Source organism: Oncorhynchus tshawytscha, linkage group LG22 (assembly GCF_018296145.1).
Source record: "Oncorhynchus tshawytscha isolate Ot180627B linkage group LG22, Otsh_v2.0, whole genome shotgun sequence".
Classification (NCBI taxonomy): Eukaryota; Metazoa; Chordata; class Actinopteri; order Salmoniformes; family Salmonidae; genus Oncorhynchus; species Oncorhynchus tshawytscha.
This window is the reverse complement of record NC_056450.1, coordinates 7,403,483-7,416,990: the sequence shown is the minus strand read 5'-3', so window position 1 is coordinate 7,416,990 and position 13,508 is coordinate 7,403,483. Positions and strand designations below refer to the sequence as shown.

The 13,508-nt window shown below is 41.2% G+C and overlaps 1 protein-coding gene across 1 annotated transcript; it reads right to left on the bottom strand.

Annotated features, from left to right (window-relative positions):
- Nucleotides 1-2,475: 2,475 nt before the first annotated feature.
- Nucleotides 2,476-6,124, bottom strand: mipa (major intrinsic protein of lens fiber a). The gene is made up of 4 exons (XM_024383876.2): nt 5,316-6,124; nt 4,257-4,421; nt 3,493-3,573; nt 2,476-3,285 (listed from the first exon to the last, which is right to left on the bottom strand). The coding sequence occupies exons 1-4, from the start codon at nt 5,673-5,675 to the stop codon at nt 3,100-3,102; spliced, it is 792 nt and encodes a 263-aa protein (XP_024239644.1). The 5' UTR covers nt 5,676-6,124; the 3' UTR covers nt 2,476-3,099.
- Between the last annotated feature and the right edge of the window lie 7,384 nt (nt 6,125-13,508).

Below are 13,508 nucleotides of genomic sequence, written 5' to 3'. Positions count from 1 at the left end.
TAGATTTTACAATTTGGTTAGAAATAATGTATATTCGGTTCAAGGGGATTGGAGCAAATTGGGTTTATATTATTGAATTTAGTACCCTAAATGAACGCTCTGTAATATTGTATGTCATTGAGACCAGTAGAGACATTGCCCATTTACCAAAAGATATTTGTGTAAAATTGAGAGTTTTGTGAAAATAAAGATATAACACACCTGTCATCTATCTCCCTGGTAATAATGAACATCAAAACTGTTTTTCCTACAGTTCAATCTAGAAAAAAACAGACCGACAGAAGAATCTGAATTTTAGGAAGTTTTTTTTTACATAAAATAATAAATCCAGGGTTCTCTGATTATGAAAGTATGTTTATAATATGTTCTTGATAGGATCCAAGCATATTGTTATACTGTATCACGTCTTTTCCCATACCTTTCATAACCAAATGGCCAAAGAGGAGACATTGTATAGATTTGAAATTATATTGTCTATCCATCCAGTTTCAACAATCATGGTCAATTAAAAAATTACATTTTACACTGTACATCACAAAGCTTTTCAATGGAATACAAACAATTATTTTAATTTCAAAATGTTCAACAGAAGTCATAAACTAAAATTAGGAAGGAAATCTATTCTATCTACCGCTGGAGGAATCAAGCGAAATGAAAGTGAATGTAAAAGGAGAATCGGCTTCATGTCTTCAGTTTACTGCTCTATCAAGTAGTGAAAATGGAAGTGGTTTGTAATAACACTATGAGCTGGTTCAACACTGCAGTACCCCTCCATCGCATCACAAGAGTCCCTGCAGCATCAACTCTCCTGTCACCTTTAGATCGGAACACAAAATGGCCGCCTTGTAAACAGCGGGAGGAGGTAGGGTGTGAAAGGAAGGAGGAATGGAGGGAAGAGTAGGACTTAGGAGTCAAAAAAGGGGGGTTTGACCTCCCAAGTTTAATGTCCCTCTGATGCAGATGTTATGAAGAGATCATACAGGTGCACATTTAGTTTACCTCACGTCCACACCTAGTAACACAAAGCTAAAGAATTAAATCGCCTCAGTTTAGGTGATTATCTCCTCGATTCTTCTCTGTTTTTACCCCCCAGGTTTAAGAACCATAGCCTGGTTTCAGATCTGTTTGTGCTGTCTTGCTAACTTGGTGGCAACATAGCACAAACAGAACTAGGACCAGGTTATAAGAACCTGAGTTTGGAGGGCAAAACAGACTAGATATCAGAGAGGTGGATGGACTTACCGGTACACTGAAAATAACTCCCTGATCTTAAATCGATCCCGCTTCCCCTAGAGAGAAAAGAGAACCTCTCCCCTTAGAGAGAAGAGAAAACGCACCAGGTGTCTGCTAACACCAGCAAGAAGCCACTGCATCATCATGCACTCATTTTGGTTTTCAGCCACATTTGGGTGATTTTTTTTCTTTAAAAGGTTATGTATAAGAAAGAACTACAATCAACTAAGAAAACGAGCTTGATCCACATAAAGCCAGTCAGGTTTTTTGTTGTTGTTATTACATAAAATGACACGAAATGAAAGCCAATCCAGCTGTCACACGTCTGTACATAAATCCGCTATAAGGGCACAAGCTTTAATGAAAAAAAAAAGGCATTCCAGAAACGGAGTAAAACGTAACAGTCTGGTACAGACAATACTGGTACTGAACTGCATACAGTAAAAACCCTTTTATCTTCTTAGGCACTTAACACGGCTGTATCGAAGTCAAGGAGAGCCAACAGGTCAAAGAAGTGGAATTTTGTAGTAAAAAATGTATAATAATGTACAATTTGGTAGCTTTGCAGTAGGAGACTTGCGCCAGTAACCGAAAGGTTTGTGGATCGAATCATCGAGCTGACAAGGTAAAAATCTGTCGTTCTGCCCTTGAGCAAGGCAGTTAACCCACTGTTCCCCGGGCGCCGATGACAATTAAGGCAACCCCCCGCACCTCTCTGTCTCAAAGGGTTTGGGTTAAATGCGGAAGACACATTTCAGTTGAATGCTTTCAGTTGTACAACTGACTAGGTATCCCCCTTTCCCTTTCAAGATGTGTTTAAATAGAGATGGAGATTGAGTTAACAAATTACCTGTTCAATTTTGTGTGTTGTGTGTTTATTCTGATATAAACCTGACTGTGTTTGTGCTCCCCTTGAAGAGACACAGACTCAGAACAATTTAACTTCAATGCAAAAATTTAAGGGCTTTGCGATAAAAGGGGAGCACTCTAAACATGTTGTCTATAAAACTAGTAGTGAATCAGAACTTTACTGTAGCAAAATCAATGAAGGAGGAGGGGGGCAAAGGATGCTTCTTTCCCTTAGAATAGGCTACAGCGTGATGAATAAAGACAACAAAGCATGATAACGAACAAAGGAATTGTGGTAATGAAAAAAGGCCAGAATAAAAATGGTTTGCTAAAACAGGCACACAACACGCACACACAACACACGCAAGACTTGAAAATGGAATTTGAGTCGAATAAAATCCTCATAAATTCTTTAAAGGTATAATATAACATACATGTCAGGTTCCCGAAGTTTCATGAAACAAAAACAAAAAAAACACAAGGGAGAGATTCAAACTGGATGAAAAAATTGAAAAAGCATGCAGAAGTCCACTGCTCTACTGTAGCTTCACTCCTAGCAGACTACAAATGAGCGAGAGAGAGAGCGAGAGAGAGAGATGCCCCTGTCCTGAGCAGTAATAGCCACCTGGTCAGCCAGGAGTGAGCCATTCCCTACACCACAGGCCACAGCAGGGTGCTTTCTTCAGTGGCAACTAAGTCCTCTTCTTACCCTACGTCTTTATCCTGCAGTCCAAGGGGGGAGGTATGGGTGAGGGTCAGTGGTGGAGTGTTGGAGGGTGGTTAGGGCTGTTTCTGGATCAGCAGAGTGAGAATGAGGATGGTGAGGAAGGTGGAATTGTTGTGAGGGTGAGGAGGGTTTGTGTCTATGGTCCATATGTACTATGTGTGTGGGTGGGTTAAATGGGAAGGGAGGGAAGAGGTATGTGTGTGTGTTGGGTGGGGTTGAGGGTTCGGAGGGGGTTTGGGTACAGAATAGGGGGATAGGGGGTTCAAAAAGCCAACCTTCTTCCACCAGGCTTATAGGGCCTGAGTCTTGAGCTCGATGGCCTCTCCTCGGGTGTCCTGCTGGCTCTCAGCCTCTGGGGGCCTGGTGCCCTTCAGTATGGCCATCCTCTCAGAGAGACCACGCATGCGGGGAAACAGCATGAAATCATAGATAATAGCTCCCATAGCACCACCAATCATCGGACCCACCCAGTACACCTGGCACAAGACCAGACCAGACCGGAGAGGGAGAAAGAGACACAAAGAGAGAGATAGAAAGGGGAATGTGTTGGTGAGTTCATCTAGCTATTTCACAGTTCTAAACTCCAAACAACATATTGTAAGTTGTAAATTGCTATAAATTGTTGTAAAATCTTTAAATTACTGTACGTTGTGGCTTTGTAAGGTGTGAACAAAGTGTCTTACCCAGTGGTTGACAAAGTTTCTGACCAGGACAGCGGGGGCGAAGGACCTGGCAGGGTTCATTCCAGTACCAGTGTAGTACATCTATGTCAAAGAGAATAGACCGGGGTTATATTTTGGTAACAGTATGTAGAGTGCAGTGGTGAAAAACCTACATACATCATACAATAGTACTTTTTAATGCCCTCATATTGGTCTATCTAGAGTCCTGACCAACCCCATCAAAACAATGGATTACACACCCCTTCTCTTTTGTAGTCACAGAGATGGTGATTCCCATGTTTAATCAGGCATTCCTGCTTCTGACATCATCTACTCATATACATTATTGGAATTGACCTATCCCTAAATATCCCACTTTGACTGATGTTCTATATTGTTCAGGGCCAGGTTTCCCAAAAGCATCGTATTGTAGCACTAAAATCATGTTTCGTCCACTCAATTTCAATGGAATTAAGATGATCTTAGTGCTACACCGCATTTGGGAAACCTAGCCCCGATCATATCATAATGAGTCATAATGGTCTCTTACCACCCCACTCCAAGCCTATGTTTCTTAGTTTAGTTTATTGCTCTTTCAGCATTATTACAAGTTATTAAAAACAGTTGTCAAAAAAGTTAAGTAAATACAACATTTTTAAAGTGCTAAAAATCTCAAAGCTTCAACCAACCCAACCCTGTGTCTAAGCCCATTTTCACCCAATACAATTCCCTGTATTCTATGGTCTATAAACATATATGTTATATATTTGGAATACATGTCTTACCCCCAGCAGGTGTCCTATGAGGACAGAGAAGCCGATGGCTAGGGCGGCAGAGCCCAGGCGTCCATTACGCCTCTCATCTGTCACAGCGAAGATGCAGACAACCAGCTGCAGGGTGAGGAACACCTCCATGGTGGTGGCCATGCCCAGGCTGATACCTGGCTGCAGCTGGAGAAGGGGGACGAGATAGAACAGACAGTTGAATGAATGATTACTGTTCACTTTTTGAAGTTATTTCTACTCCATTGGCCGGTATGAAAAACTCTAACAGTCAGTCAATCAATCAATAGGTTAAACCTTGAAGACATAAAAATAGCTCACTAAAAAAGTATAATTGGCAAATCTTACATTGCGCATGTATTCTAATGTGGAGTGGTGTTTTTGTACACATTTAATTACAGATATTTTATGACTATTAACTATTCATAACATCTAACGTTGTTCAAATATATATATTTACGGTACCAGTCAAAAGTTTGGACTTACCTACTCTTTCCAGGGTTTTTCTTTATTTTTTACTATTTTCTACATTGTAGAATAATAGTGAAGACATCAAAACTATGAAGTAACACATATGGAATCATGTAGTAACCATCCTTTGCCTTGATGACAAGTGCTCAGCATATGTGGGAACTCCTTCAAGACTGTTGGAAAAGCATTCCCCATGAGAGAATGTCAAGAGTGTGCAAAGCTGTCATCAAGGCTACTTAGAAGAATCTCAAATATAAAACATATTTTGATTCGTTTAACACTTTTTTGGTTACTACATGATTCCACATCTGTTATTTCATAGTTTTGATGTCTTCACTATTATTCTACAATGTAGAAAAGAGTAAAAATAAAGAAGTCGTGGTTACACACACAGATGTTCTTTATCACCTGTCAAGTTAATTTAATTTATTCATGGCAGATGACAATGGAACTCTGAAATGTGTGATTGTCTCCACAGACTTTCCTATCAGGGTTGTGGTCAATTCCATTTAAATTCAGCTGAATTGAAATGGAATTGACCCCAACCCTGGTTCATTCCTACATCACCTGTCATTGGTCAGGTAGTCTTACCGTGTTGAGTGCCAGGTTTCCCCTCATGTTGTTGGGGGTGACCCCATAGAGCACGGCGGCCCCGGCCAGCGCCCCCAGACACTGGGCCACAATGTAGAAAAAGGCGCGGAACAGGGACATCTGGGAGCCAATCAGGTAGGCGAAGGTGACGGCCGGGTTGATGTGTCCCCCGCTGATGTGACCGATGGACTGGATGAGGGTGGCAGCGGCCAGGCCGAAGCAAAAGGCCACATGGAGAACGTTGTGGGGCCCGGTGGTCCAGCGCAAAGCCGCCCCCAGACCAAAGAACACAAAGAACATGGTGCCATAGAACTCGGCAAACACTGCCCGCCAGAACGACATGGACCGGAACTCCCACATTGTGGCCAAAAAGTCAAGAGGCTACCCCAAAGCAATGGAGGGATGAAAAGAGGAGCGAAAACAGGAGAAAATGTGTATTCTCCTTCTGAGTCACCAAGCTCTGTTTACTGTATCAATAATGACTATCTCAGTGATGCCTTCAAGGTAGTATAAACAAAAAACAAGACAGCAAACTTAAAAGCATAAAGTGCCTCTCTAAACCTAAAGATGCTTCCGCACTTAAACAACAGTTCCACATGCAACTCTCTAGGAGTCACTAACTTTACTGACTTCCAATGACCTACAACGTCGCTTTCTGTCTAGTCTAGGCATAGAGACCTGTGTCCTGTCTGTGTGGAGCGGAGCGTTGGTCTCTATATGCCAACCCTGCTGGTGGTTAGTAGAGGAACATTGATAGACAAAGGTTGAGCATGTCCTGCAGACATTTAGCCTCACTGTCAGAGCAGGGGGAGCCCACGGGGCTATTTATAACGGCCCCAGGGCCACGGACCCCAGGGGAGGGGGCTGGGAGGGGCCACCACACAATACAACAAATCAAAACAAAAATACTTAACCCTTCTAACACCCTGACCTCTCTCTGCCCAGTGCCTATGCCAGGGTTCATCATCCTAACCCTTAACCCTAACTATGAGCTTCATATTGCCCAGGGGCCATGTAGAGAAGGACACAGCTGAAAGGTTTAAGGGGGATATTTAAAAAAAGATACATTCAAATACATTAGGTTTTCATAGACATATTACTTTTGATCATGTGACAACTCAGGAAATTCATATTGAACAGGAATCAGTATTTTCAGTGGGATTCATAACTGATGATGTTGTTAATGTTAGATGTTGGTTGAGGACAGGAAGGTCAGATAAATGGTTTATTGACCTTCTGCTACAACCAGTAGTGGATTGCTTCAGACAAATATAAGACCTGGGCTAAACATATGGGTCTGGCGGTGCCTGGTTAGCCTTTCCAGAGTCCCATTTGGCCCATTTCATCTCTCCAGTGGGGTAAAAAAAAAAAGGTCTGGTCTTCCTTTCTCAACATTCTTCAAGTGCTGACAGACGCCAGTGAACAATCCCAGTATTCATAACACCATAGAGCAAGTGAGGCCCCATAACGGAAACCAGCCTGAACTCACTACTGCTGCCAATAGAAAGACTGAAATCATATGTGTTGTTATGCATGCAACTCCTATGGACACAGAGAGGAGCAGTACTCTTATCTCATTATGATGTGAAAGATGGGCCGAGTTACTGTCTGTTATGACAATATCAATGTAACTCTGACAATATTCTTTGATTATTGAGGGTTTATAATGTGTTGCTTTACGTCAAAGCAAATCAGTGATATAAACTATACTCATTAAAAAAACAGATTTGCCTCTACAATGTTGTTCTCAACTGTCAGCCTTTTCCAAAGTAGATCTCTAACACTGGCTTGAACTAGTGACAGGACTTCAACCTGTAATCATGTGTCATGTTCTGTTTAACCCCCTCAATTGGCAGTAGCACACTGCACCCAGAGGAATCCCTCACTATCAATCGGCCTTTCTCGATACTCTTTTGATTGTGTCCTTTTGTCCCACATACTCAACTATTCTCATTCTCACACATCCAATCTATTAAACACTTCAATTAAAACTCCTAGTGAATGATCATTACATTCATTGCAATACATGCATTACTTTATTCTCCGTGTAGTGCTCTCCATAGTATTCAGGATGTGTGCAGTGCAATGCAAGTTGGTTCTATGCAGCCCCAGAATTGATTAGGCAGACTTTTACATTGTATATGGTGACTGAGAGGAGAGGCTCGGGCTCAGGACAGATAAAGCTGCAGAAGGTTTGGCATTGAGCTTCTGCACTGGAGCATCCAGCATCACGCTGACCAGGCTAGCCCGCCAGAGAGGGCGGATGGAACTGAGCCGTGAAAGCATAGTGCTGTGGTCAGGGGCTTTTCCCCTCCCGTCCTTTCATACGCTGGAGAAACAAAACGCTGGCAGTAACAGATTCTGTCGCTTTCCACGATCTGTTTTTGTCTTGCTGCGCCTGCTGTCGAATGTATAAGAGCTTCCCTTATCCATGGTGGAGCAATAGCTGGTCATTTAGCCTACTCTTTCCAACTCATCCCTATATGCACTATGTAGCCTACCCCTTACAGGAGTGCTTATAATACAGCCCCATGGAACTAAGAATACATTGATTTTGGGTGAGACATGTATGATATAAATGACCATGTGTATTCAAAGGGAAAGGGATGTTTTATTTGTATGGTAAGATCAGTGTAACTCTAAACTATTCTCTCATGCCAGTCAGCTGCACACTTAAAAGTCATTTCCAAGTCACCTCTGGAGAAATTGAGGAAATTCAGTTGAGCACGTTGGATGCTATCACAATATTTTTGTGAGTTGGCAAACAACTGAAGTAAACTAAGAACACTCAATTCTGTATTATCTCCAAGTCTGAGACGATCACATTTCTTAAAACCAAGCAGAGAGAGTCATTAGATCATTTGTTTTGGTACTGTCCATATGTAGCCTGTTTTTGGTGGCAGGAATGGCTGAAGAATTGCAGCATTTACCTGGAGATAACTGCAGATAGCACTGCTGGGTGGTTTGAAAAGTCATAGTCAAATCGATCAATAATATAGTAACACGTTTAGCTAAAATGTTCATCTTTAGTTTACAATCTGTAGAAACAATGAGAACAGAAAGGTTCAAAACCTTTGTGAAACTTCACAGCACAGTTGAAAAATATATGGCAAATAGAAATCAAAACTGGACGGTGTTCAGAGATAGATGGGAGGAGTTGAGTGGAGCTGAAGGGTGGGGCTAAAAACAACAAGATAACTAATGTAAAATATACTGTGTCCGGAAAATGTATATAGGTTCAGAACTTTATTGAAACAGCACAGTTAAAAATACATGTCAAATAGAAGATAGATGGGAGGGGTTGAGGGGAGCTGAAGGATGGGATTGAAAACAAACAAAAGTTAACTATTGTAAAATACATTGTGCCCGTATAATGTGCATAAGCTGTAAGTAGAAGCCTACAGTAAGTGTTGTTGTCCATTCGTTTAGTCCAATTAGGGGAGGGGTGGTAGGGTTAGGGGAAATGAAAAGAAAAATTATTTAAAAAAAAATCTAATATATATATTTAGCCAAAAATATATGGGGGATTGGAAATGATGCAGAAAATTACATTGATGGAAGCTACAATCTATCTATGTAGATATTGGTAAGGCAAAGACAAACCAGGCTCAGAATGAACTTGTTGGGTGGTGGGTTGCTGTATCTCTTTTGTGGTCTATGTATTCTGCCTCCCTCCCGGCCAGTTCTGCATTGGTAAGCATTCTATTGTGGGTGTAAGCCTGTTTTACAGAGGACGGGGTTAAAACCTGCAAGAGTGGGGAATTTATCTTCTATCACCTCTCTGATTCAGACTGCTGACACCAACACAACTAACCAATCCACAGCCCCTCTCTCTACCATCCAACCCATAGCTTGCTACCATCTATCTCCGTGCTTCTACACCTGCATTGCTTGCTGTTTGGGGTTTTAGGCTGGGTTTCTGTACAGCACTTTGAGATATCAGCTGATGTACGAAGGGCTATATAAATAAATTTGATTTGATTTGATTTGATATCTCCTACTCTCCAACATCAGCTCCAACACTATTTGGTAGAAACGCACGCTACAGCACACAGAAGCCAGGACAATCTCCTACTCTCCTCAATACCAGTCCTGGGCTGCCTCACAGGCACTACATTGTGGTAGAAATACTTATTACAACTCTCACTACAGCACAGACAGACACCTGGAGAACTGAGTAGAACATACAGTGCCTAGCGAAAGTATTCGGCCCCCTTGAACTTTGCGACCTTTTGCCACATTTCAGGCTTCAAACATAAAGATATAAAACTGTATTTTTTTATGAAGAATCAACAACAAGTGGGACACAATCATGAAGTGGAACGACATTTATTGGATATTTCAAACTTTTTTAACAAATCAAAAACTGAAAAATTGGGCGTGCAAAATTATTCAGCCCCCTTAAGTTAATACTTTGTAGCGCCACCTTTTGCTGCGATTACAGCTGTAAGTCGCTTGGGGTATGTCTCTATCAGTTTTGCACATCGAGAGACTGAAATTTTTTCCCATTCCTCCTTGCAAAACAGCTCGAGCTCAGTGAGGTTGAATGGAGAGCATTTGTGAACAGCAGTTTTCAGTTCTTTCCACAGATTCTCGACTGGATTCAGGTCTGGACTTTGACTTGGCCATTCTAACACCTGGATATGTTTATTTTTGAACCATTCCATTGTAGATTTTGCTTTATGTTTTGGATCATTGTCTTGTTGGAAGACAAATCTCCGTCCCAGTCTCAGATCTTTTGCAGACTCCATCAGGTTTTCTTCCAGAATGGTCCTGTATTTGGCTCCATCCATCTTCCCATCAATTTTAACCATCTTCCCTGTCCCTGCTGAAGAAAAGCAGGCCCAAACCATGATGCTGCCACCACCATGTTTGACAGTGGGGATGGTGTGTTCAGGGTGATGAGCTGTGTTGCTTTTACGCCAAACATAACGTTTTGCATTGTTGCCAAAAAGTTCAATTTTGGTTTCATCTGACCAGAGCACCTTCTTCCACATGTTTGGTGTGTCTCCCAGGTGGCTTGTGGCAAACTTTAAACAACACTTCTTATGGATATCTTTAAAAAATGGCTTTCTTCTTGCCACTCTTCCATAAAGGCCAGATTTGTGCAATATACGACTGATTGTTGTCCTATGGACAGAGTCTCCCACCTCAGCTTTAGATCTCTGCAGTTCATCCAGAGTGATCATGGGCCTCTTGGCTGCATCTCTGATCAGTCTTCTCCTTGTATGAGCTGAAAGTTTAGAGGGACGGCCAGGTCTTGGTAGATTTGCAGTGGTCTGATACTCCTTCCATTTCAATATTATCGCTTGCACAGTGCTCCTTGGGATGTTTAAAGCTTGGGAAATCTTTTTGTATCCAAATCCGGCTTTAAACTTCTTCACAACAGTATCTCGGACCTGCCTGGTGTGTTCCTTGTTCTTCATGATGCTCTCTGCGCTTTTAACGGACCTCTGAGACTATCACAGTGCAGGTGCATTTATACGGAGACTTGATTACACACAGGTGGATTGTATTTATCATCATTAGTCATTTAGGTCAACATTGGATCATTCAGAGATCCTCACTGAACTTCTGGAGAGAGTTTGCTGCACTGAAAGTAAAGGGGCTGAATAACTTTGCACGCCCAATTTTTCAGTTTTTGATTTGTTAAAAAAGTTTGAAATATCCAATAAATGTCGTTCCACTTCATGATTGTGTCCCACTTGTTGTTGATTCTTCACAAAAAAATACAGTTTTATATCTTTATGTTTGAAGCCTGAAATGTGGCAAAAGGTTGCGAAGTTCAAGGGGGCCGAATACTTTCGCAAGGCACTGTACATGGCCGTAGACTAGTAATATAAGAATATAATGCACTGTGTACAAAACACTAAGGACACCTGCTCTTTCCGTGACATAGACTGACCAGGTTAAAGATGGGAGGGGTTGAATGGAGCTGAAGGGTGGGACTAATAACAAGATAACCAATGTAAAACATACGGGGTCTTTAAAATGTATATAGGTTCAGAAATTTGGTGAAATAGCAGTTACAAATAGAAATAGAGGAAGGACTAAAAACATACAAAATATATATTGTAAAATATATTGTGTCTGTAAAATGTGTATAAGATGTATAAACTGAAAAGCCTAAGTGTTATTGTTAATTAGTTTACTCCAATTAAGAGAAGGGTGGTAGGGTTTGCGGGGAATATAAAGGTATATTCTAAAAAAAAGTATGTATATCTATATACAGTTGAAGTTGGAAGTTTACATACACCTTAGCCAAATACATTTAAATTCAGTTTTTGACAATTCCTGACATGTACTTCTAGTAGAAATTCCCTGTCTTAGGTCAGTTAGGATCATCACTTCATTTAAGGAATGTGAAATGTCAGAATAATACTAGAGATAATTATTTATTTATGCTTTTACTTCTTTCATCACATTCCCAGTGGATCAGAAATTTACATACACTCAATTAGTATTTGGTAGAATTGCATTTAAATTGTTCAACTTGGGTCAAACATTTCAGGTAGCCTTCTACAAGCTTCCCACAATAAGTTGGGTGAATGTTGTACCATTCCTCCTGACAGAGCTGGTGCAACTGAGTCAGGTTTATAGGCCTCCTTGCTCACACACGCTTTTTCAGTTCTACCCACAAATTTTCTATGGGATTGAGGTCCGGGCTTTGTGATGGCCACTCCAATACCTAGACTTTCTTGTCCTTAAGCCATTTTGCCACAACTTTGGAAGTATGCTTGGGGTCACTGTCCATTTGGAAGACCCATTTGCGACCAAGCTTTAACTTCCTGACTGATGTCTTGAGATGTTGCTTCAATATATACACATAATTTTACTTCCTAGTGATGCCATCTATTTTGTGAAGTGCACCAGTCCCTCCTGCAGCAAGTCACCTCCACAACATGATGCTCCCACCCCTCTGCTTCACGGTTGGGATGGTGTTCTTCAGCTTGCAAGCATCCCCATTTTTCCTCCAAACATAACGATGGTCATTATAGCCAAACAGTTCTATTTTTGTTTCATCAGACCAGAGGACATTTCTCCAAAAAGTACGATCTTTGTCCACATGTGCAGTTGCAAACCGTAGTCTGGCTTTTTTTATGGCGGTTTTGGAGCAGTAGCTTCTTCCATGCTGAGCGGCCTTTCAGGTTATGTCGATATAGGACTCGTTTTACTGTGGATATAGATACTTTTGTACCTGTTCCCTCCAGCATCTTCACAAGGTCCTTTGCTGTTGTTCTGGGATTGATTTGCACTTTTCACACCAAAGTACATTAATCTCCAGGAGACAGAATGCATCTCCTTCCTGAGCGGTATGAAGGCTGTGTGGTCCCATGGTGTTTATACTTGCGTACTATTGTTTGTACAGATGAACGTGGTACCTACAGGCATTTGGAAATTGCTCCCAGGGATGAATCAGACTTGTGGAGGTCTACATTTTTTTTCTGAGGTCTTGGCTGATTTCTTTAGATTTTCCCATGATGTCAAGCAAAGAGGCACTGAGCTTGAAGGTAGGCCTTGAAATACACCCACAGGTACACCTCCAATTGACTCAAATGATGTCAATTAGCCTATCAGAAGCTTCTAAAGCCATGACATCATTTTCTGGAATTTTCCATGCTGTTTGAAGGCACAGTCAACTTAGTGTATGTAAACTTCTGGCCCACTGGAATTGTGATTCAGTGAATTATAAGTGAAATAATCTGTCTGTAAACAATTGTTGGAAAAATTACTTGTGTCATGCACAAAGTAGATGTCCTAAATTACATGCCGTAACTATAGTTTGTTAACAAGAAATTTGTGGAGTGGTTGAAAAACTAGTTTTAATGACTCCAACATAAGTGTATGTAAACTTCTGACATCAACTGTAGGTATGTGTATTTATATATGTATGCATATGTGTATGGATATATATATCTACCCAAAAAAAGATACGGGGGATTGGAAATGAAGCAGACAATTACATTGATGGAAGCAACAATCTTTCCACAATATTAAGCTGATCCACTCCTTAAAAAAAACAAAAAACTGTGGGAAGCATTTGAGTCAACATGGGCCAGCATCCCTGTGGAATGCTTTCAACACATTGTGGAGTCCATGCCCTGACGAATTGAGGCTGTTCTCAGAGAAAAAAAAGGAGGGGGGGATGCAACTCAATATTAGGAGGGTGTTCCTAGTGTTTGGTATACTCAG

Coding starts and splice junctions, on each gene's coding strand:
- mipa (XM_024383876.2), bottom strand. CDS start 5,675: ATGTGGGAGTTCCGGTCCATGTCGTTCTGGCGGGCAGTGTTTGCCGAG. Junction 4,422..5,315: donor GAAACCTGGCACTCAACACG/GTAAGACTACCT, acceptor CCCCTTCTCCAG/CTGCAGCCAGGTATCAGCCT. Junction 3,574..4,256: donor TCATAGGACACCTGCTGGGG/GTAAGACATGTA, acceptor TCTTTGACATAG/ATGTACTACACTGGTACTGG.